Genomic DNA, 24,275 nt, shown 5'->3' on the forward strand with positions numbered 1-24,275 from the left:
GTTAGTGCACTTATTATAAATTATTAGTGTTAACAAGTGTTACTGCACCTATATTATAAACTTATAAACTACTATATTTACAGAACAACCTCATTTTAGTCACCACAAAGTGCATCATTTTATGAATGATTATCATTATTTTACCATCAGTGTACTATATTATCATATATAATTACTATTATCATTCGTATGCAAGAATAAATGTAAGAATATGAAGTACTGTGTTGATTCACATTCAGGTCGCACAGTATATTGCAAAATTTATAATACATTTTTATAATTATAATTAATTCATTTTAAATATAATGCAATGTGTGTGTGTGTATATGTATATATATATTATAAGGCACTATCCTTATAAATAAACTGCATAGTTGCACTCTAAACAGCAACATTCTCCACTAAAATAGCCTAAAAAATAACAATAAATAAATAAATAAATAAATAATTAAATATATATATATATATATATATATATATATATATATATATATATATATATATATATATATATATATATATATACATACACACACATATATACATATATACATATATATATATATATATATATATATATATATATATATATATATATATATATATATATATATATATATATATATATATATATATATATTTAATTATTTATTTATTTATTGTTATTTTTTAGGCTATTTTAGTGGAGAATGTTGTTGTTTAGAGTGCAACTATGCAGTTTATTTATAAGGATAGTGCCTATTTGAAAATATTAACAATATCTACAAGACAGTGCGTCAGTGTCCATAAGTCAAAAATGATTGACGTTGTCTATCCACAGGATGGCGCCAGGACCGCATAATAACCCTTTGCTTAGAATATTAAAACTGCGTGTTTACTTGAGCGCGAATGATAAGCTGAAAAATGGAAGCGTTGCGTTTTTTAAGGTGGACCAGATAGAGTCAATAAGAAGCTGCGAATAAGAAGATAGATTCAGCCTCGTCCCTCCTTATCACAAACACAACAGCAGTCTGGTAGTGATTGCGCTGCTTTTTTCGTGGTTAATTATTGTGATATTGTAACGATCGCTTAATGTTTGATATGCGTTGTGTATAAATGTCACCTTTAGGAGGACTTCTTCTGTGGTTGTTCTACCTTTGAGATGTAAGCACACATGCATGAGAGCTCAGTTCAGTTCTGGCGGGCTCTGAGGAGAAGTGTGTGATGGTCGCTCTACCGCTGTATCGTTCTATTATTTCAATAATGTAACATTTTATATTGCGATGGATGTTTGAGTGTCTTTCTCTTTTCCTTTTTCCTTCTCATTGTCGTTGACTGGCATGTATGTAGTCGACAGCACTTGGGAGAAACATATAAAGGCCAATAGGAAAAGCGAAATAGTTTCTGTCTCCTTTTTTTTCATTCGTAAAAGTCTCCGGGACACCTGGCACCCATCACAATCCTGACAGCAACAGAGAAATACTGTAGACTGTAATAGACTGTAGGGAGAGATCTCTGTAGACTGATGGCATTTCATGCCGTTCAGCCTTATAATCTTAAAGTGTGAGCAAAGTTTTGTCTTCACTTTAGACATTAAGCTATAGAGAGTCATTCAAGCACTAGCTCTACAGTGACGTTGGTAAATTAGTAAAGGCTTCTGCTGTTCTGACGTCAGCTGCAGATCTGAATGAATGGCGGAAGAAAGTAGTTCCTAATACAAAAGGTTTTAGACTCTCCGTGTTTGATTTTCATATTTATATGCACGATTGTGCCGTCAAACTGTTGTATAAACGCAATATCACACGAGTAGCAGTGCAATATGGCTGTATATCAGCACTGGTGTGCGTTGGCACGAGGCCGCAGGCCGATATACTGCCATATCGCACTGGTACTCGTGTGATCTTGCTCATATATTGCATAAATGTGTGATAAATTAAAAAAAAAAAATTATCCATTAGCTGGCTTACTAAATTTGACCAATGAGATGGGGTTGTAGTATTTATAGCCCTGCCTCCCCAGTAGTTTGCTGGTTGCTATTGGTACTATAGGTGAGTTGGATTAAATAAATTGGCCATAGTGTGTGTGAGTGAGTGTGTATGGGTGCTTCCCAGTACAGGGTTGCAGCTGGGAGGGTATCCACTGTGTAAAGCAAATGCTGGAATAGTTTGTGGTTCATTTCGCTTTGGCAACCCCTGATGTATAAAGGGATTAAGCCGAATGGGTGAATGAACGAATGACTTCAAATCATTGCTAATAAAAACAGCAAATGTTATATCGTAAGGAATGTCGTTATTGCAATACTTGACAACCATATTGCATATTTTTCCACAGTTTTTCCATGTAGTCCTTACTCTCATGCCGTCATGTATAAATCCGCCATATTAAACTGCGGCCTGCCCAGACATGCGAACTCTGTAAGATGTATCAGTTGTGTTTTGATATCGTAGTGTCACAGCAGCTCTCGTCCCTCCGGCGTCCAGTTTTAAAGTGGGTGAGAAAAAATCCCACAAATGAATAATTCAGACTTTTCTGGTTTTCTCCGGCCACTTTGTAATGAGTCTGGCGTTTCTCTGGCTTGTTAAACTGCAGAAGAGAAGGCCGTAACGCTTTGCTGGGGTGGTTTGTTTGCGACGCGGACATCATTAGGACTCTGAGCTCTGGTGTCTGACACACTTCTTTCAGCGGGTAACAATGACTCGTGGGACGGCGTGAGATTCCTCTGTGTGTCTGTCGGAGCCCTTCAGCTCATTTGATCATGTTTTGCTCTTTACTGAAGCGCTGCTGTTTCCTGTGATGACGACAGGACGCCTCCAGCTCACTCTGCGCTCAGTCTAAACTAGCGGTTCTCAATCTTCGTGCATGTTTTGTATGTTTATCTTACTGCTTTTGAGTTTTGTTCAGTTTGGCCATAACACTGTGTTTGTAGCCATACGGCAACCTCCCGCTCTCCCGCGTGAAACTAATACGGAAGTAACTGAAACTGCAATTCATCGACCGGCCACTGGGGCTGGCTCCAAAACAGAGCACATTTCTGTTGACTGTAATGTTAAAATGGCCAACTTTAAAGCAGAAAAATGCGTGTTTACAGCCTCGTACAGAACATATTTTTGGTGTATATGGCTAATATTACCCTTCATTACAACTTTAGGGGGGTGAATATTTTTATAACTCACTCGTTTAATTTATACTAAGCCTCAAAATGCTGCATGATAAGGGGCGTGGCTATTTGAGTGACAGCTAGGATGGATCGCCGTCACATTACCTTTGGTGCACTGAACTCGGCATATATATCGTATGATTGCTTTCGTTTTTGTGTAATCAGAGCAGCTCGTCTGGCAGCAACAACCATGCCACGATCAAAGTCACTTAAATCTCCTTTCTTCCCTATTCTGATGCTCACTTTAAACTGCTGCAGATCGCCTTGACCATGTCTACATGCATGAATGCGTTGGGCTGCTGCTGATCATCTGATTGGCTGATTGGAAATTTGCGTTAACGAGCAGATGGACAGGTGTACCTAATAAAGTGGCCAGTGAGTATATGTTTGTGTCTTTATTTTTAATCGCATAATAAATATATTAGGGCAGCACGGTGGTGCAGTGGGTAGCACAATTGCCTCACGCCAAGAAGGTCACTGGTTTAAGCCTCGACTGGGTCAGTTGGCGTTTCTGTGTGGAGTTTGCATGTTCTCCCCGTGTTGGCGTGGATTTCCTCTGGGTGCACCAATGATTGTGAATGAGTTTGAATGAGTGTGTATGAATGTTTCCCAGAGATGGGTTGCAGCTGGAAGGGCATCTGCTGTAGGAAACATATGCTGGATTAGTTGGCGGTTCATTCCGCTGTGGCGACCTCTGATTAATGAAGGGACTAAGCCGAAAACAAAGTGAATGAATGAAGTTTTCGTGTGTGTGTGTGTGTGTGTGTGTGTGTGTGTGTGTGTGTGTGTGTGTGTGTGTGTGTGTATAAATGCAGGCTTTGTGTTGCGTCCCTCATCACTTTTTATGTCTGAATTCAGCGTTTATTGAATTTGCTGGTGTTGAGCTAGAAATGAGGTGCTGGACAATGCTTGTGTGTGTGTGTGTGTGTGTGTGTGTGTGTATGTGTGCGTGTGTCCGCGGGGATTTAATATCCAGCCGTTCAATAGGGACGCGGCACTGAACGGCAGAGAGTGTGTGATTGCTACCTGTGCGCTCGCGGCGACAACTCAATTTCCCTTCTTTGGCAGCTGAATGCAGCCAATCAAAGGAGCCGTGTCGTTTGTAATGGCTTCAGAGCCCTCGGGTGTTTGATTCTCTCAGACACGCTGACCATCGGGAATCAACACACACACACACACAGAGACACTCACACAGAGACAAACACACTCACACACACTCACACACACACACACACACACACACACAAATACACACTCACACAGAGACAAACACACACACACAGAGAGAGTGAAAGAGAGACGGATACACTCACACACACATGGAGAGAGAGAGAGAGAAAGAAACAGACACACAGACATACAATATATATATATATATACTTTTTCCACATTTGTTTATGTTACAGTCTTATTGATTTCCTCAACATTCTACACACAATCCCCCATAATGACAATGCAAAAAAAGAGTTTTTGAAATTGTTGAAAATGTATTGAAAATTAAAAAGCTGATAAATCACATGTGCATTAGTCTTCACAGCCATTGCTCAATACTTTGTTGATGCTCCTTTGGCAGCGATTACAGCTTCAAGTCTTCTTGTATATGATGCCACAAGCTCTGCACAGCTGTCTTTGGGAATGTTTGCCCATTCCTCTCTGCAGTACCTCTCAAGCTCTATCAGGTTGGATGGGAAGCGACGGTGTGCAGCCATTTTCAGATCTCTCCAGAGATGTTTTAATAGGATTCAGGTCTGGGCTCTGGCTGGGCCACTCAAGGACATTCACCGAGTTGTTGTTGTGCCACTCCATTGATATTTTGGCGGTGTGCTTCAGGTCATTGTCCTGCTGGAGGATGAAGCGTCGGCCCAGTCTGAGGTGGAGAGCACTCTTGTGCAGGTCTTCATTCAGGATGTCTCTGTACATCGCTGCATTCATCTTTCCCTCTATCCTGACTAGTCTTCCAGTTCCTGCTGCTGAAGAACATCCCGAAAGCATGATGCCAACACCACCATGCTTCACTGTAGGGATGCTGTTAGCCTGGGGATGAGCAGTGCCTGCTTTTCTCCAAACGTAACGCCTGGCGTTCACTCCAAACAGTTCAGTTTGAGTCTCATCAGAGCAGAGAGTTTAGTTTCTGATGCTCTGAGAGTGCTTCAGATGCAAACTCCAGGCGGGGAGTGTCTTCCGTCTGGCCACTCTACCATACAGATGCCTGATTGGTGGATTGCTGCACAGATGGTTGTCCTTCTGTAAGGTTCTCCTCTCTCCGCAGAAGAACGCTGGAGCTCAGACAGAGTGACCATCAGGTTATTGATCACCTCCTGACTGAGGCTCTTCTCCCCCAATCACTCAGCTTAGATGGCCGGCCAGCTCTAGGAAGAGTCCTGCTGGTTAAACATCTTCCACTGATGGATGATGGAGGCCGCTGTGCTCATTGGAGCTTTCAGAGCAGCAGAAATGTTTCTGTAACCTTCCCCAGCCTTGTGCCTCCAGACAATCCTGAGGTCTACAGACAATTCCTTTGTCTTCATGCTTGGTTTGTGCTTCGACATGCACTGTCAACCCTTATATAGACAGGTGTACGCCTTTTTAAATAATGTCCAATCAGCTGAATTGAGCACAGGTGAACTCTAATGAAGCTGCTGAAACATCTCGAGAATGATCTTGATGATGTAATGATAATACTAAAATCAACAGGTCATAGCTATTTTTTTAATTTATTCAATTTAAGTTGCATAATTGGTCAGATTGGCAAGTAATATTGACATTTAAAATTTGCTTAAAAAGAAAAAAATAATACAAGTTTCACAGTCGGGCCAACCATCATGTCTTCCGCTGTATACTCTATATATAGTTGAGTGAGGTCAGTGCAGATGTTGACAGCTGTAGTTAATGGTGTGTTACAGTAATAACGCAGTAAGTGTTATGGTGGTGTGTGTTAATGTGAACATCTCCAGTGTTTTCTTCTCCTCAGCTCTGTCTCTCTCTCTCTGCTCTCCTCTCTAATTTCCTCTGATTGACAGAAAAGAACCGCAGATAGAGGCTGCTTGAGCTGGTCAATAGCTATTTGAGCTGATGGAAACTTGATCTGATGGACACACACACACACACACTCTCTCTCTCTCTAACTATCTCCATCTCTCTCTCTCTCTGGAAAACTCTCAGAAGAAGGGGAAAAGATAGAGATTTAGAAATGTTTACGGTCTTAGTTACATCCAGGGTAAGACTGGGATATAAATTTGAGCGACTCACAGGGAATTTACTTGAATTGAAATGGAAATGGTGTGTGAACTAAGCTTTATGTACGCTATGTGAATAGGACATGCTATATTTGTTCATTCAATGTCTGGTGATTGAATAGTTTTTAGACATTTCATAGTAATTGTATATTGCTTTGATGAGATTTTAAGGTTAATTAAAGAGGTTTTAAAGTTAAAGTTTCTCTCTCTCCATCTCTCTGTGTTTTTATTGTTTCTCTCTCTGCTTTTCTTTGTGTGTTCGGTCAGATTAACAGTCAGCTGTCAGTGCCAGCCACTGGGCTCCAGCCTGCTGTCCTCCAAAATAAAGAAATAAGCACAGAAAGAGTTTTGTTTCTCTGCGAATCGAGCATTACATCATTAGCTCAGTGCAGATGGATTTCAGTGGAAGCCGATGGAGTGGCTTTGTGGAGAAACACCTACTCAAATGTTCTGCTATTGATCGTGGCTCTTAAACACTCATCCCGCATTACTGATGGCCCGTTCGGGATGCCGGATATTTATAGCGCTCCTCTGAATTATTTCCATGCGCTCGTCCAGACGGCATGAGCGATGGCACTTAAGAATGACACAGCGCAAGCAAGACGGATGACAGTCGATTTGTTTCTCTGAGCCGTGGGTTTTTTCACTCGCCGTGTTTAATTATGTCACTTGCCACACAAAACCAGGAGTAAGAAATGTCTTGCTTTCAAAATAGTAATCGAAGATAACACATCATGTAGTTTTTGAATGAAGGTCTTTTATTAGGAAAAAAAATCAGAGAGTCAGGTGTGAAAAAGTGTTTGCCCCTTCCTCAAAATCCTCAAAATCTAGACATCATGCCAAGATCGAAATTAATTCGACAACAAATGAGAAATAGGACCTGCGTGACAGTGAAGTAGACCAAAAGATCCTCAAAATCTACACATCATGCTGAGATTCAAAGAAATAAAACATAAAAAAAACATTTGAGAAAGACGATAATTACTAATGTAAAGAAAATAATCCTAAAACAAATGAAGAATGGGAAAGTAGACCAAAAGATTCTCAAAATCATTATGCTCAGATCCAAAGAAATAAAAAAATGTTAAAAAACAAATAGAAAAAAGAGAAAAAGAGAAAAAAAATACTTGATAATGAGAAGAAAATAATTTAAAAACAAATAATAGGACCTGTGTGACAGTGACGTAGACCAAAAGATCCTCAAAATATAGACACCATGCTGAGATCCAGAGAAATTCTAAAACAAATGAGAAATAGGACCTGTGTGACAGTGAAGTAGACCAAAAGATCCTCAAAATCTACACATCATGCTGAGATCCAGAGAAATTTTAAAACATGAGAAATAGGACCTGTGTGACTGAAGTAGACCAAAAGATCCTCAAAATATAGACACCATGCAGAGATGCAAATAAAATTCTAAAACAAATGAGAAATAGGACCTGTGTGACAGTGAAGTAGACCAAAAAATCCTCAAAATATAGACACCATGCAGAGATGCAAATAAAATTCTAAAACAAATGAGAAATAGGACCTGCGGGACTAAGTGAAGTAGACCAAAAGATCCTCAAAATCTAGACATCATGCCGAAATAATTGAGATCTACCAGTCTGGAAAAGCTTATATATCCATTTATCCATTAGCTTTGACACTGCAGTGAACCACAGAGAGAGCTATTAAATGAAAATACATAAAAATCATGGTCATTCCCCCAAATATTGATTTATTTACACACTTGAAGATCGAACGTTTGTATCGTGTCATTTAAAAATCAATTTGCATATGTCTGAAAATAGTTTGCAAAATAACATGTATGTGTGTGTAGTTAAATTATTCAACCTCTTGTGAAATTGTAATTTATTTTTGAAATATATCCCAAGTGACGTCTAACAGAGAAAGGACATTTGTCACAGTATTTGCTATAATATATTTTTCTTCTAGAGAAAGTCTTATTTCTTTAAGTTTGGCTAGAATATTAAGCAGTTTTTTTATGGTCAATATTATTAGCCCCCCTTAAAAAATTTAACATTTTTTGATCGTCTACAGAACAAACCACTGTTGTCCAATAACTACCCTAATTACCCTAGTTTAGCCTTTAAATGTCACTTTAAGCTGAATACTAGTGTCTTAAAAAATATCTAGTCAAATATTATCACAGTCATCATGGCAGATAGAAGATAAAAGAAATCAGTTTATAGAAATTAGGTTATTAAAGCTATTATGTGTGAGTGAATGATGCACGTCTTCAGTGCAGCTTTGAGTGATGTTTCTCCTCTTGACCTTCATCCTCATCCAGATGTTCATCCGCTCATCAATAATGCATCATTTTCAGCAGGCGTTGTGTATGACGGGCTGGATATTATTGCATCATCATTTCTCCAGCAATAAGAGTCTGGCGTTCGGTATCCACAGCATTTGGGGTCATCGGTTGATCGTCGCTCATAAAGTATTTACTGCAGTCTTTTTAGGGCACCATATCCACTTTACAAGCCTATCGTTTTAAGCTGATGTGTTATTTTTATGAAGCCATTGGGAATCAGTGTAAGAACAGATATTGAAGTGTGTGTTTTTAGAATTTATATTTAAAGTGTGTTTTTATAATGTCATAAAAATTATTCAGATATTTAAATTTATTTTAATCATGACTGAACTTTGCTTCGTTTATCATGAATAGGATTTGCACAGCTCCATCTAGAAATATATAGAAATATAAGGTATATTGCTTCCGCTTATATATTTTAGTAACATATACATAAATGTATTGATTAAAAAATATTCCAATACTTTCAATTAGCATGTTTTGAAAAAAACATTTGATTTACAACCCATTTTCTATCATTTTAATTGATCGAAGGTTAGATTTCAGTGAATATTTTAAATGAAAGATAACAAAATTAATTATATTGATTTATTTTCACAGCCTTCCTTATTTTTACCAAGAGTGTCAGTATGTTTGGGTCAGTGGTGCTGTTAGTATGTATGTAAAAGTGCATTTTTAAACTCTGTGATGGAGTTAAGACACCTGTGTGTGTTGAAATGTGTGCAGATGAAGCAACAAGCCATTAGTATGTAGAAGCTGCCGAGAGGCGAGCAGCTCATCTGCATAGAGGATTACTGTGGCTTTATGGCTCAGACTGCTGGACACGCAGGACAATCACAACCTGTGCCCGAAAGACACCTCTGGGGCCCAATGGACTCTAGCACACACACACACACACACACACACACACATACACACATTCTAGAAGTCTAAATTCATTCTAGAATTATGTTCATTTTCTTTAAATTGGAAATATATACAATAAATACTTTAATAAAAAATAATTATTTACGGTAAATATCGAACAATGCGATACGGAATGTTTGATCCTGTTATGAACTGTCATTAAATTTATTTTTAAACTTTTTTGTTATTCTTAACAATAACATAGTTGACATTAACAGAGTTGAAAATAATAGAGTTGACAAGATGTTTTGAGTTGACGATAACAGAGTAGAAAGTAACAGAGTTGCCAGTACAGGGTTGACAATAACAGAGTTGACCATAACAGAGTTGATGGTAACAGAGATGACGGTAACAGAGTTGAGGATAACAAAGTTGACAGTACAGAGTTACCAGACAGTAACAGAGTTGACAGTACAGGGTTAACAGACAGTAACAGAGTTGACAGTAACAGAGTTGACAGTAACAGAGTTGACAGTTCAGGGTTAACAGACAGTAACAGAGTTGACAGTTCAGGGTTAACAGACAGTAACAGAGTTGACAGTAACAGAGTTGACAGTACAGGGTTAACAGACAGTAACAGAGTTGACAGTACAGGGTTAACAGACAGTAACAGAGTTGACAGTAACAGAGTTGACAGTAACAGAGTTGACAGTAACAGAGTTGACAGTTCAGGGTTAACAGACAGTAACAGAGTTGACAGTAACAGAGTTGACAGTAACAGAGTTGACAGTAACAGAGTTGACAGTTCAGGGTTAACAGACAGTAACAGAGTTGACAGTAACAGAGTTGACAGTACAGGGTTAACAGACAGTAACAGAGTTGACAGTAACAGAGTTGACAGTAACAGAGTTGACAGTTCAGGGTTAACAGACAGTAACAGAGTTGACAGTTCAGGGTTAACAGACAGTAACAGAGTTGACAGTAACAGAGTTGACAGTACAGGGTTAACAGACAGTAACAGAGTTGACAGTACAGGGTTAACAGACAGTAACAGAGTTGACAGTAACAGAGTTGACAGTAACAGAGTTGACAGTAACAGAGTTGACAGTTCAGGGTTAACAGACAGTAACAGAGTTGACAGTAACAGAGTTGACAGTACAGGGTTAACAGACAGTAACAGAGTTGACAGTAACAGAGTTGACAGTAACAGAGTTGACAGTTCAGGGTTAACAGACAGTAACAGAGTTGACAGTAACAGAGTTGACAGTAACAGAGTTGACAGTAACAGAGTTGACAGTTCAGGGTTAACAGACAGTAACAGAGTTGACAGTAACAGAGTTAACAGTACAGGGTTAACAGACAGTAACAGAGTTGACAGTAACAGAGTTGACAGTACAGGGTTAACAGACAGTAACAGAGTTGACAGTAACAGAGTTGACAGTAACAGAGTTGACAGTTCAGGGTTAACAGACAGTAACAGAGTTGACAGTAACAGAGTTGACAGTAACAGAGTTGACAGTAACAGAGTTGACAGTTCAGGGTTAACAGACAGTAACAGAGTTGACAGTAACAGAGTTGACAGTACAGGGTTAACAGACAGTAACAGAGTTGACAGTAACAGAGTTGACAGTACAGGGTTAACAGACAGTAACAGAGTTGACAGTAACAGAGTTGACAGTAACAGAGTTGACAGTAACAGAGTTGACAGTTCAGGGTTGACAATAATAGAGTTAATGGTAACAGGGTTGACTATGTCAAAGTTAACGATAACAGAGTTGATGATAAAAGAGTTGACATTAACAGAGTTGACTTTGACAGAGTTGATGATAATAGAGTCAACCGTAACAGAGTGGATGATAACAAAGTTGATGGTAGCAGAGTTGACAGAACAGGGTTGACAGTAACAGAGCTGACTGTGTCAGAGTTGATGATGATAGAGTTGATGGTAACAGGGTTGATGATCATACAGTTGACAGAGTTGATTAATGGAGTTGACAGTAAAACAGTTGACACACTTGGTAATTTATCTTTATTGTTATAGTATCATCATCATCATGCTCATCGCTTCTATTACTATCAGTAGTCATGTGTTGTTATTTAGTAAACATGTTTTATTATATTGTTTATATATTAGAGTTATAATTGATCCATGTGTGTGATGTGTAGTATATAAAGCTCTGTGTGTTGCTGTGATGTTGTGAGAGCTGTGAGGTCTTCTGTCGTGTACAGCCTCAGGTGGATTATTGCTTTTATAAACTAACAGCTCAAACATATAATCTTGACAAGCCGTTTTGTAGGTTTCAGTTTTGGGCTGTTTAAGTAGCTGGAGCTGCAGTGAGTGCCTCAGGGCCTGTAGAGTGTAAGCCGGAGGTCATGTGCACACATGTGATACCTGTGTTTGTGTGTGTGTGTGTGCTGCCTCATTCAGTGTGTATTTGACTCTGTCAGTGTGTGTGTTTTACTCTGTCTCTCTGTGTGTGTTTGCGGCCGTCAGTGTGTGTTTCCTCAGTCAGTGTATGTGTGTTGATTTAATGAGTGTGTGGTTGTGTGTGCAGGTCTGGTGGTGCGTGAGGCCAGCATTGAGATCACCCGTCAGCAGGTGGAGGAGCTCTTCGGTCTGGAGGATTTCTGGTGTCAGTGTGTGGCCTGGAGCTCCGCTGGGACTACCAAGAGCCGCAAAGCCCACGTCCGCATTGCATGTGAGTACACACACACACACACATACACACACACAGACAGAGACAGTAACGCAAACACACAGAATCAAACACACACACAGACAATCATACACATCAGTTCTATCAGTCTTTTAGGGCAAGGCTATCAGTGTTTTAGGGTGGGGCTATCAGTGCTTTAGGGCGGGGCTATCAGAGTTTTAGGATGGAGCTGTAAATTTTTTTGGGGTGGGGTTATTATTGCTTTTGCAGGGCCATCAGTGCTTCGTGGCTGGGCTAACAGTGCTTTAGGGCGGGGCTATCAGTCTTTTGGGATGGGGCTATCTGTCATTTAGGGCGGGGCTATCAGTTCTTTAAGGCTTGGCTATCAGTCATTTATGGCGGGATATCAGTGCTTTAGGGTGGGGCTTTCAGTCCTTCAGGGCGGGGCTATCAGTACTTTTGGGTTGGGCCATTAGTGCTTTAGGGTTGGGCTATCAGTGCAATAGGGCGGGGCTATCAGTGCTTTAGGGTGGGGCTATTAGTGCTTTAGGGCTGGGCTAACAGTGCTTTAGGGCGGGGCTATCAGTCTTTTGCGATGGGGCTATCAGTCATTTGGGGCGGGGCTGTCAGTTCTTTAACGCTGGGCCATCAGTCATTTAGGGTGGAGCTATCAGTGCTTTAGGGCAGGGATATCTGTACTTTAGGGCGGGGATATCATTACTTTAGGGCGGGGATATCAGTACTTTAGGGCGGGGATATCAGTACTTTAGGGCGGGGATATCAGTACTTTAGGGCGGTAATATCAGTGCTTTAATGCGTGGCTATCAGTCATTTAAGGCGGGGATATCAGTCATTTAGGGCGAGGCTATCAGTCCTTTAGGGCGGGGATATCAGTACTTTAGGGCGGGGATATCAGTACTTTAGGGCGGTAATATCAGTGCTTTAATGCGTGGCTATCAGTCATTTAGGGCAGGGATATCAGTCCTTTAGGGCGGGGCTATCAGTACTTTAGGGCATTGCTACTAATATTTTAGGGCAAGGCCTTTAGTCAATTGGGGCAGGGCTATCAGTGCTTTAGGGTGGGGCTATCAGTCATTTGGGGCGGGGTTATCAGTGCTTTTGGATGGAGCTATCAGTCCTTTAGGGCAGGACTATCAGTGTTTTAGGGTGGGGCTATTAGTCTTTTAAGGCAAGGCTATCAGTTATTTGGGGTGGGGCTATCAGTGCTTTAGGGCAGGGCTATCAGTGTTTTTATGTAGGGCTAACAGTGCTTTAGGGCGAAGCTATCTGTCCTTTAAGGTGGGGCTGTCCGTGCTTTATGGCGGAGCTATCAGTGCTTTTGGGTGGAGGCACCAGGGTGTGTTTTGTTTCCATCTTCCAATGTTCCAATCAGTTCCCAAAGAATGAGGTCATCTACATTTTTATTTTAGGAGTGTTTAATCAAGTGTACACACACATTATGTTGATAAGATTTTACAGTGACTTTGACTTTTAAATTCTGCTAAATGTAATTGTATGCTAAAGAAAACAAACAGCACAATCAGAAAATCTTCAGCATATAGGACATGGACTGATTCTTCAAATGAATACATTCGATGAGCTCATAAATACCGACTCTTATTCTGAATCAGTCTGATTTGATTCAAACCAACTAGTCTCTCTCTGTCTCTCTCTCTCTCTCTCTCTCTCTCTCTCTGTCTCTCTCTCTCTCTGTCTCTCTCTCTCTCTGTCTCACTCTGTCTCTCTCTCTCTGTCTCTCTCTCTCTCTCTCTCTCTCTCTCTCTCTCTCTGTCTCTCTCTCTCTCTGTCTCTCTCTCTCTGTCTCACTCTGTCTCTCTCTCTCTCTTTCTCTCTCTCTGGAGACTTATGGATCACGATAGCTTTTTTAGCGTGTGACAGATGTTTTAATCAGGGTCTGAGTAACACTCCAGAGCGATAAATAAGCAGCGTTTTGTTGTTGTGGATCGGTGATCAATGGAAACGCCATAAAGTCCAGCAGCTGTAGAAGCTCTGTGCTCGGGCTGAGGATATTAATTGTGAGCGTGATTTGTGAGTGTGTGAGTTATGAGGACGCGAGCTCGGATCTGGACACAGATTGTGTTGAACACGAACCACTGATTCTCTCTACTGTACAGTGCTGAGGTCATATACTGTACAGTCCTCTGAGGCCTACGCTGTGAATGCACTTACATTTACACTCATCGATCAATCAAATGTGATAAAACCATCGACTTTTGCAACAGTTTTGCAAAGGTTCACCCTAAATTAACATTTACTGACCGTTTACTCACACTCAACTGCTTCTAAAGCTTCATTTCTGCTCAAAATATATTGTCATGGAATAATATGTTGGACATTGGTAACCACATCAATAGTAGGAAATCAAATACTGTGGATGTCAATGGTTACCGGTTCAGAACATTCCTCAAAATATCTTCTTTTGTGTTCAACTGAATAAAGAAATTCAAACAGGTTTAAACAAATGGAGGATATTAAAGGATGACATAATCTTCAATTATTGGGTGAACTGACCAATTAAGAAAAGTTTGTCTTTTTACTGCACATGAACATACTCTGTCCCCATTATTCTTTATTATACACTATATTATTTTCTCATGATCTTACAGTGTCACAGTGAGCATCTTTTACCAGTGTCAGTGTCTTATTTTATTTATTTTATAATAAATTGCTGTTTATTATTGCTTTTTAAAATCAGTTTAATACAGAACATCCATTATACAATAAACACATTATGAAAGAAATAAAAATGATTATAATAAACAAATTAATTGACAACTGGGCTTCCCTAACATGAACAAACAATGCACAATATGTTTATTGCAGTATTTATTCATATTTGTTATTGGTAGTTAATGAAAATAAAGTCCTTGATACTTTATGTTAACTCACAGCAAGTTACCTAATGATGAACACAACTGTGTATTTTAATAATGCATTAGTTAATATTATGCATTGATTAATAGATGATATACAAGTATTGTTTAATCTTAGTTCATGTTAACCAACATTAATTAATTGAACCTTATTGTAAAGTGTGACCCTATATTTAAATATGCGACACATTGTTTTAATGTGGCATGCATTAACATAGAGTGCGCTATATGCAGTTTTATCTTTCCCTAAGCAGCATTTCTGAAATAAAAAGAAATATATACAGCAGAATTTTGATCATTCCAATACTTCATGTTTCACATACTATACATAAACCATAAAACTTAAAGCACAGATGTTTAATTCAGCAAGAGGAATCCATAGACATCCAGAAATGTCTCAATTTCATGCTTGACATTCATTTCGGTGGACTGGAAATGTAAATTTAAGTGCAGTGCATTGCATTCTGGGGGGTGATATTATATGCACATTGTTACATATGAAGTGGGTCATCTGGATATTGCATACACTGGAGAAATGTGCATATTGTGCATGTTATAGATTTACTGTATACCCAGCAGCAGTTGTAGGCGTAGAATGATTGCATGCTAATTCTGATGCACACTCAGATTCTATAGTTGCTATGGTAACACAACAATAGCTATTGATCTGTCGTGATTCTGTAGTTGCTATGGTGACACAACAACAATAGTAATTGATCTGTTGTGTGATATATCTGACTGTAAAAGATACACTTGAGTCGGAGCGTCCGTATTAAGCAACAGCTTTACTTTCAGCTTTCATCCGAAACTGCCAGAACTATATCAACTACATCCGTACTACGGAGTCCCTATTGTTTCAAATACAAAAATGCAAACATCAATATATCACATTACCCCCCTTTTTAAACACAGTACATTTACTGTTACCTTCACATAAAAAAAAAAACTGCACATGCAACAACATTACTATCAAAACTAACAGTAGCTGTTAAATTCTTCTTGCATTAACACAACAGCAGAGAGAGAAAAAAAAAAATACTAAACCTAGTATATTACGAGACCATTGCAAATTTTAAACTTGGTTGCATTTGCACAGTTGTAATTCCTAAGCATTATGGGTCATAGCGTTTTGGTGTCTTTCTAATTCTAGATGAGCGACGTAGACCCTGTGCCATGCTTGTATTTCCTACACTGTCCTTTTCAGAAGTCTCTGAAATGACCGGTTCCTCCTCTTCTGATGCACAGGGTCTAACGGAAGTTTCAGTCCCAGTCTCAGAGCAGTCCATCTGTTCAACAGGATCATCCACTACAACCCGTGGTCTTAACTGATCACAATGTCTCCTGAAAGTGCCATCTGTGTCTTGTCCCTGAACGTTATAAGACACAGGACCGGTTTGCTTTACTATCACTCCAGGAACCCATTTGTTCCCTTTTCCTGTGGTATTACGAAGGTAAACCGCATCCTTCTCAGAGAATGATCTCTCCACAGACCTTTTGTCATGATGGAACTTTTGTAGGTACTGTTTCCTGCGAACAGCAACAGTGACATCTGGGTGAACAAAGTCCAGCCGAGTGCGCACATGTCTGTTAAGGAAAAGATCGGCTGGTGATTGCCCTGTAGTGCAGTTCGGAGTAGTGCGATACTGCATTAAAAACAGTGAGATCTTATCCTCCAAGTCCATTGTCACGTGTGCAAGTTTCTTTATTCCCCCTTTAAATGTCTGCACATACCTTTCTGCAAGGCCATTGGTAGCGGGATGACCTGGGGCACTTGTGGAATGAAGAATGCCATTTTGCTGCATAAAATTTTTAAACTCTTCCGAAGTGAATTGTGTTCCATTGTCTGTGACTATGTGTTCCGGAAGTCCGTATGCTGCAAACAGCCTTCTCAGCCTTGAAATGGTGGATTGTGAAGTAAGGTTAGGCATTCTAAATACCTCCAGCCACTTTGAATATGCATCCACAATAATCATAAATGTGTGTCCTAAGAAAGGACCAGCAAAGTCTATGTGTAATCTCTTCCAGCTCTGACCAGGAAATTCCCAGGGGTGTAAAGGAACCTGGCGGGGTGCTTTTTGTTCCATCTGACATGGCTCACAGGTTCTACAAACCTGTTCCAGTTCTGCATCCATTTTAGGCCACCACACATACTTGCGGGCAAGTGCCTTCATCTTTACCATCCCTTGATGGCCGACATGCAACTCTTTCAGCACAATTTTTCTCAGTTTTTCAGGAATTATAACTCTGGTGCCCCAAAGTACACATCCTCTCTCTGCCGACAGTTCTAACCTCCGCAAGTGATAGGCCTTTAGATTTTCATCCACATTCATTGGCCAACCTTCCATGACATATTTAAGCACCTTGGATAACACCTTGTCTCTGCGTGTTACACGAGACACATGTTCTGCCTTCAAAGGAGCTTGTTCGAAGTGCTCCGCTATTAGTGCATGAATATGCTCTGATAGGGCAGCTGTGCCCCCATCAGTCATCTCCGGTAAGGGAACACGTGAAAGGCCATCTGCATTACTGTTTTTCTCTGAGGGACAGTACTCAATGTGGTAATCGTAAGCGGACAGAATGATTGCCCACCTTTGAATTCTGGCTGCTGCCATGGTGGGTAGACTTTTGTGCTCTCCAAACAAAGTCAACAAAGGTTTATGGTCAGTTACCATCTTGAACTTTCTTCCCCAAAGGTACTGGTGAAATTTTTTTATTCCAAAGATCAGCGACAACCCCTCCTTTTCAATCTGCGAATACTTTTTTTCAGCAGGTGACAGTGTCCGCGAGGCGTAAGCAATGGGACGTTCTTCTCCGGTGGGCATGGTGTGTTGCAACACAGCGCCGATCCCATAGGCAGAAGAATCACAAGCTAAGGTAAGTGGTAGACTAGGATCATAGTGAATTAAAACCTTTTCGTTTGTCAGCAAATCTTTACATTTTTCAAAAGCTTCTTGCTCAGACTGTTTCCATTCCCATGGCACGTTATCTCTCAGCAGTCTGTAGAGCGGGGCAGCCATAGTACTCTGGTTGGGCAAAAAACGGCCATAGTAATTGACCAACCCCAAAAAAGCTTTCAGCTCCTTCACGCAGGTAGGTACTGGTGCATTCTTGACTGCATCCACTTTGTCTGGGGATGGATGAAGGCCCTGGCTGTTTAGCACAAATCCTAAATACTCAATTTGGCTTTTTCCAAATTCACATTTAGATTTTTTTACCCTCAAACCGTTCTCCTGGAGTCTTTTCAGCACCGCCTGTAGTCTCTGCAGGTGTTCCTGCTCTGTTTTTCCAGTGACCAATAAGTCATCAAGGTAAACAATAACATCAAGATCTCTCATGAGATTCTCCATAATTCTTTGAAAAATAGAGGGCGCTGAACTGACACCGAAGGGAAGTCTATTATAGACAAATAATCCTCGGTGCGTGTTGATGGTTAGCAACTCTTTGGACTCATCTTCAAGAAGGACCTGCTGATACGCGGAAGCCAGGTCAATCTTGGAAAAAATGGTACCTCCACTCAGTGTAGCCATCAACTCCTCAATCCGCGGTAGTGGATAAATTTCTGTAGTGACTGCTTGATTCACAGTTAATTTGTAGTCTCCACACAATCTTAGAGTCTTGTCTTTTTTTACCACTGGCACAATGGGTGCTGCCCATTCACTGTATTTAACAGGCGTGATTATGCCAGCCTTCTCCAACCGGTCTAATTCTGCATCAACTTGAGCTTTCATTGAAAAAGGCAGTGGACGAGCTTTACAAAACCGTGGAGAAATTTCAGGATTAACTCGTATTTTTGCCTTAAGCCCTCTGAGTGTGCCCAATTCCTCTTTAAACACCTCAGAGCATGACTCCAGCACCTCTTCAATAGACGTGACTTGTTGCACTTGACTGACATGCTTAATTTTCCTCCAATTCAATGAGAGTTTTTGCAGCCAATTCCTGCCACACAACGAAGGCCCCTCTCCTTTCACCACAATCAAACTTAGCACTTCAGTTTGCCCATCATAGCTCACTTTTGCTTCAAACTGTCCTAATACAGGCATAAGCTAACCTGTATAAGTTTTTAGCTTGACTCTGGCGACCTCTAGTGGCTCAGTTGGGAATACCGCCTTAAATTCTTTCTCAGATATGATACTCACGGCCGCGCCAGTATCAATTTCCATCATAATTTCCTTGCCATTTACATCAAACGTCTCTGTGAATGACTTTTTGCTATTTTCCTCAGCCCGTAGTGAAAACATGGGTAATTCAGCTTCCTCTGCCTCCACATATTTAGTATTCTTCTCTGCATACAATTTCCTTTTTCCAACTTCCATCTTTCCTCTGCATGCTCTCTTAATGTGCCCAATTTTTCCGCAGTTATGGCACCTTGCATCCTTAAAATGACATACCTGAGCGCTATGATTTTTCCCATGACATCTATAGCACTTTTTCTCTCGTTGACTGAAAGGTCGCACTTCCACCTTATGTACAACACTCGAGTGCGAGTCATGCCCTCGCAACTGCTGCGTGTCTTTCTCAGCTGTCTCCATGCTTAATGCGATTTCGAACGCTCGTGCAAACGTCAGATTAGATTCTGACAACAGCCGTCGCTGGCAGGCTTCGTTGCGGATTCCACTCACGAATCGATCACGCAATGCTTCATCCAGCGTTGCCCCGAACTCACAACTCACAGCACACTGTTTCAGCTCCGCTGCATATTCCGTAACTGTTTCATCGGCTCTTTGATTGCAATGATTAAAACGAAATCTTTCGGCAATCAGTAACGGCTTTGGTTCAAAATGACTCTTTAAGGTGTCGACAATTTCTTTGTACGACTTATCCTTTGGCTTTTCTGGTTGTACCAAGTTCCTCAGTAAACCATAGGTTGTTGCCCCCATCACGCTCAAGAGTGTTGCAACCTGCTTCTCCTGGCTTATCTCATTCGCCACAAAGAACTGTTCCAGCCGTTCAATGTAGGCCGACCAAGATTCTGCTTTCGGAGCAAATTCACCTATACTTCCAATGAGTGCCATCATCCGAGCATTAGTTTATCCTCGTCGCCAACTTTTACTGTGATATATCTGACTGTAAAAGATACACTTGAGTCGGAGCGTCCGTATTAAGCAACAGCTTTACTTTCAGCTTTCATCCGAAACTGCCAGAACTATATCAACTACATCCGTACTACGGAGTCCCTATTGTTTCAAATACAAAAATGCAAACATCAATATATCACAGTTGTAATGATTCTATAGTTGCTATGGTGATGCAACAACAATAGCTATTGATCTGTGGTGATTCTTTAGTTGCTATGGTGATACAACAACAATAGGAATTGATGTTATGTGGTGATTTTGTAGTTGCTATAGTAATACAACAATAATAGCTATTGATCGGTTGCAATTACTTTATAGTTGCTATGGTGATACAACAACAATAGTAATTGATCTGTTGTTGTGATTCTATAGTTGCTTTGGTGACACAATAGCAATAGCAACTGATCTGATGTAGTGATTCCACAGTTGCTATGGTGATACAACAACAATAGTTATTGATCTGTTTTGGTAATTCTATAGTTGCTATGGTGATACAGCAACAATAGTAGTTGATCTGTTGTGGTGATTCTGTAGTTGCTATGGTGATGCAACAACTACAATAATTAATTGGTTTGTGGTGGTGATTCTATAGTTGCTATGGTGATACAACAACAATAATTGATCTGTTGTGGTGATTATGTAGTTGCTATGGTGAGCCGACAACAATAGGAATTGATCTGTTGTGGTGACTTTGTGGTTCCTATAGTGATACAGCAACAATAGTGATTGATCTGTTGCAATGACTCTATAGTTGCTATGGTGATACAACAACAATAGTAAATAATCAGCTGTGGTGATTCTATAGTTGCTATAGTGATACAATAGCAAGTGATCTACTATGTTGATACAACAAGAATAATAACAATAATTGATCTGTTGTGGTGATTTTATAGTTGCTATGTTGACCTAACAAAAGCTATTGATCTGTGTAATGAAGTTCGGCCATCGAAAAGGAGGCAGAGAACTAATTAATTATAATTCTAATAATAATTTTTAATGAGCAAAAAAAAAAAAAAACAAATGGACTGAAAGCAAAAGTTAAACAATATGTCCGGGCCCGTCATAGTTGCTATGGTGATATAACAACAATAGTAATTGATTTATTGTGGTTATCCTATAATTGCTATGGTGATACATCTACTACTGTAATTAATCAGTTATGGTGGGGATTCTATAGTTGCTATAGTGGTACAAGTACAATAGTAGTTGATCTGTTGTGGTGATTCTATGGTTGCTATAGTGATACAACCACAATATCAATTGATCTGTTGTGGTCGCTGTCTATAGTTGCTATGATCACACAATAACTACAGTAATTAATCGGTTGTGCTGGTGATTCTATAGTTGCTATGGTAACAGTACAACTATAGCAATGTAAACAAATGACCCAATAGGGCAGTTGTCCCCAACTCTTCGGTTTATTATACAACCAATCACCACAGTTTACTAGTGTATCAGCTCACGATACCTAATACTATAGCATTCAGTAACAAAGTGCTGTAAATACTGTAATATATACAGTTTAATACACTTCACTAGTAGTATGGTTCAAAATCACTATATTATTTACTTTAAATTACCACAGTATTTTTTCCCTCATGTGGGCCACCACAAATCCCGCCAGCTCCATCTCTCCAGAGGTGTGACGGGCGGCTTCCAGTATGGAAATGGCCCCTAATTTCTCTCTAACTTGTGTAATTTAGCACAAGTAGCCGAACACTGGCAATTAAAGTAATGGTTTTCATATGCGTCCACGTGTGCGGCCTCCGCCTGGCAGCAGAGGATCATGGGACGCCAGCGGGTTCGTGCGGTCAGAGGTTCAGCCGTCAGCATTTCTGCCAACACAAGCTGTGATATTCTCCCTCAAGCCCATCTCCTGTCCAAAGCCAACAGGACACGTTTTGTTGCATCTCCACCAAACCCTCCTCACTCCACAGCTTTATACAGTAGTGGAGCTCAAAGCCTTTTATTGTATTGTGTTTTATCCCTGTTGTGTTGCTGGGCTCTTTTGGGTATCGGCCAGGGTGTTTCCGCACTGAATCCTAATACTCGATGATAGGGGTTTGTTTAGTTCACTCTTAGTGCCAGCTTTCAATCTTTTGAGGCCTTTGTAGGATTCGGATAAAGTTAAATGCTTGAATCTTTTATTTTTTTGTGTGAATAAAATGTTTGGCAGGACTGAAATCACTGTTGTGTTGCCAGGATTGCAGGACGGTTGCTGCTAACAGTGTTTTATGATGCTTTATTAGCCAAATCAGTAGGATTTAAAAGGAGGCTATTATACTTCTTTTTTACCAAGATGTAAAAAAAGTCTCTGGTGTGTCCGTGTGGGTGTATGTCTGTTGTGGTAATTTTGTAGTTGCTATGGTGATACAACAACAACAATAGCGATTGATCGTTTGACGGTTTGATTCTGTAGACGCTATAGTGATACAACTAATATAGTAATTAATCTGTTGTGGTGATTCTATAGTTGCTATGGTGATACAACAACAATGGTAATAGAACAACAATAGGAATTAATCTGTTGTGGTGATTCTGTAGTTGCTATGCTTATACAACAACAATAGTAACTGATCTGTTGTGGTGATTCTGTAGTTGCTATGGTGATTCAACCACTATAGTAATTGTTCTGTTGTGATGATTCTATAGTTGCTATGGGCATACACCAAATATACTAAATGATCTTTTTTGATCATTCTGTGGTTGCTATGGTTATACAACAAATACAGTAATTAATCTGTTGTGGTGATTCTGTACCTGTTGCTATGGTGATACAACAACAATAATAATTTATCTGTTGTGGTGATTCTATAGTTGCTATGGTGATCCGACAACATAAGTAATTTATCTGTTGTGGTGATTCTGTTGTCGCTATGGTGATACAACAACGATAGTAAGTAATCTGTTGTGGTGATTCTTATGTTGCTATGGCAATACAACAACATTAGTAATTAATCTGTTGTGGTGATTTTGTAGTTGCTATGGTGATGCAACAACAGTAATAATTGTTCTGTTGTGATGATTCTATAGTAGCTATAGTGATACAACAAATATGGTAATTAATCTATTGTGGTGATTCTGTGGTTACTATGGGGATACAATAAGTACAGTAATTAATCTGTTCTGGTAATTCTATAGTAGCTATGGTGATACAACAATATTAATTGATTTGTTGTGGTTATTCTACAGTTGATATGGTGATACAACAACAACGGTGATAGAACAACAATAGTGAGTGATCTGTTGTGGTGATTCTTATGTTGTTATGGTGATACAACAGCAATAGTAATTAATCTGTTGTGGTGATTCTATAGTTGCTATGGTGATACAACAACAATAGTAAGTGATCTGTTGTGGTGATTCTTATGTTGCTATGGTGATACAACAACAATAGTAATTGATCCAAGGAGGCAGTATTGAATATCGAATTGATCAAAGTGTTTTAAGGCCTTCCGTTAGATTCATCAACATATGTAACATACTGTATGTCTTTTTTTCTCTCTCAAAGTTTCTCTACTGTTAGTTGCTAAAAGTATGGAGACAGAAACGGCCGTCTATCGTCTATGGCATTAATTTATAATAGGCAGAAATGTTGTGCGCCGCAACATATCACAGAATGGCATTGTAATGCGTTTGGCCCATTAGAGGCGGTCATAAATTCCGTGTGTGTGTTTGCTCATTTCCAGCATGTCCAGCTCCACCTTACATTATTCAGCACTCAGGGTTTTGGCCCTAGAACGACACTCAAAAAATAATATATGGATTACATTTTGTGGAGAACCCCGAAGTGCTTTAAATCGAGCCGCTCCGTTCAACCGCTGTTAATGTGACAAAACCAAAATATTGAGAACAAATATTAAGGAGAAGCTTGATTTAGCACGCTACAAACTATTGTTGGACAAGAGGAAGTTTTCGCTTGGCAGAATGTGGAGAAAACATGTGATTGTGATTGAAACACGGACTAAAATACACAACTGCAGTGCCAATGACCTGATTTGATGCTCTCCAACACTCCTGTACACACTGTCTTTTCAGCACGGCAACAGCAAAAAAAAAAAAAAAAGCTGATCTTAAAAATTATTAAAGTCAAAAGCATTTTCTATCTAGACAC

General features: G+C 39.7%; 1 protein-coding gene and 1 long non-coding RNA gene across 5 annotated transcripts in view; both read left to right on the top strand.

Moving 5' to 3' along the window:
• Positions 1-24,275, top strand: part of unc5cb (unc-5 netrin receptor Cb) — a 263,540-nt gene that overhangs the window by 159,887 nt on the left and 79,378 nt on the right. For all 4 annotated transcript variants that reach the window (XM_087269535.1, NM_001099984.1, XM_087269536.1 and 1 more), the window contains 1 exon segment: positions 12,091-12,234. In XM_087269535.1, the coding sequence (XP_087125661.1) occupies positions 12,091-12,234 (144 nt within the window).
• On the top strand, positions 13,274-21,989 carry LOC147841938 (uncharacterized). The gene is made up of 3 exons (XR_015500672.1): positions 13,274-15,809; positions 20,304-20,433; positions 20,480-21,989. It is a non-coding gene; the product is annotated as an uncharacterized LOC147841938 (long non-coding RNA).

This window comes from Danio rerio, chromosome 10, assembly GCF_052040795.2.
Source record: "Danio rerio strain M-AB ecotype USA chromosome 10, GRCz13ab, whole genome shotgun sequence".
NCBI lineage: Eukaryota > Metazoa > Chordata > Actinopteri > Cypriniformes > Danionidae > Danio > Danio rerio.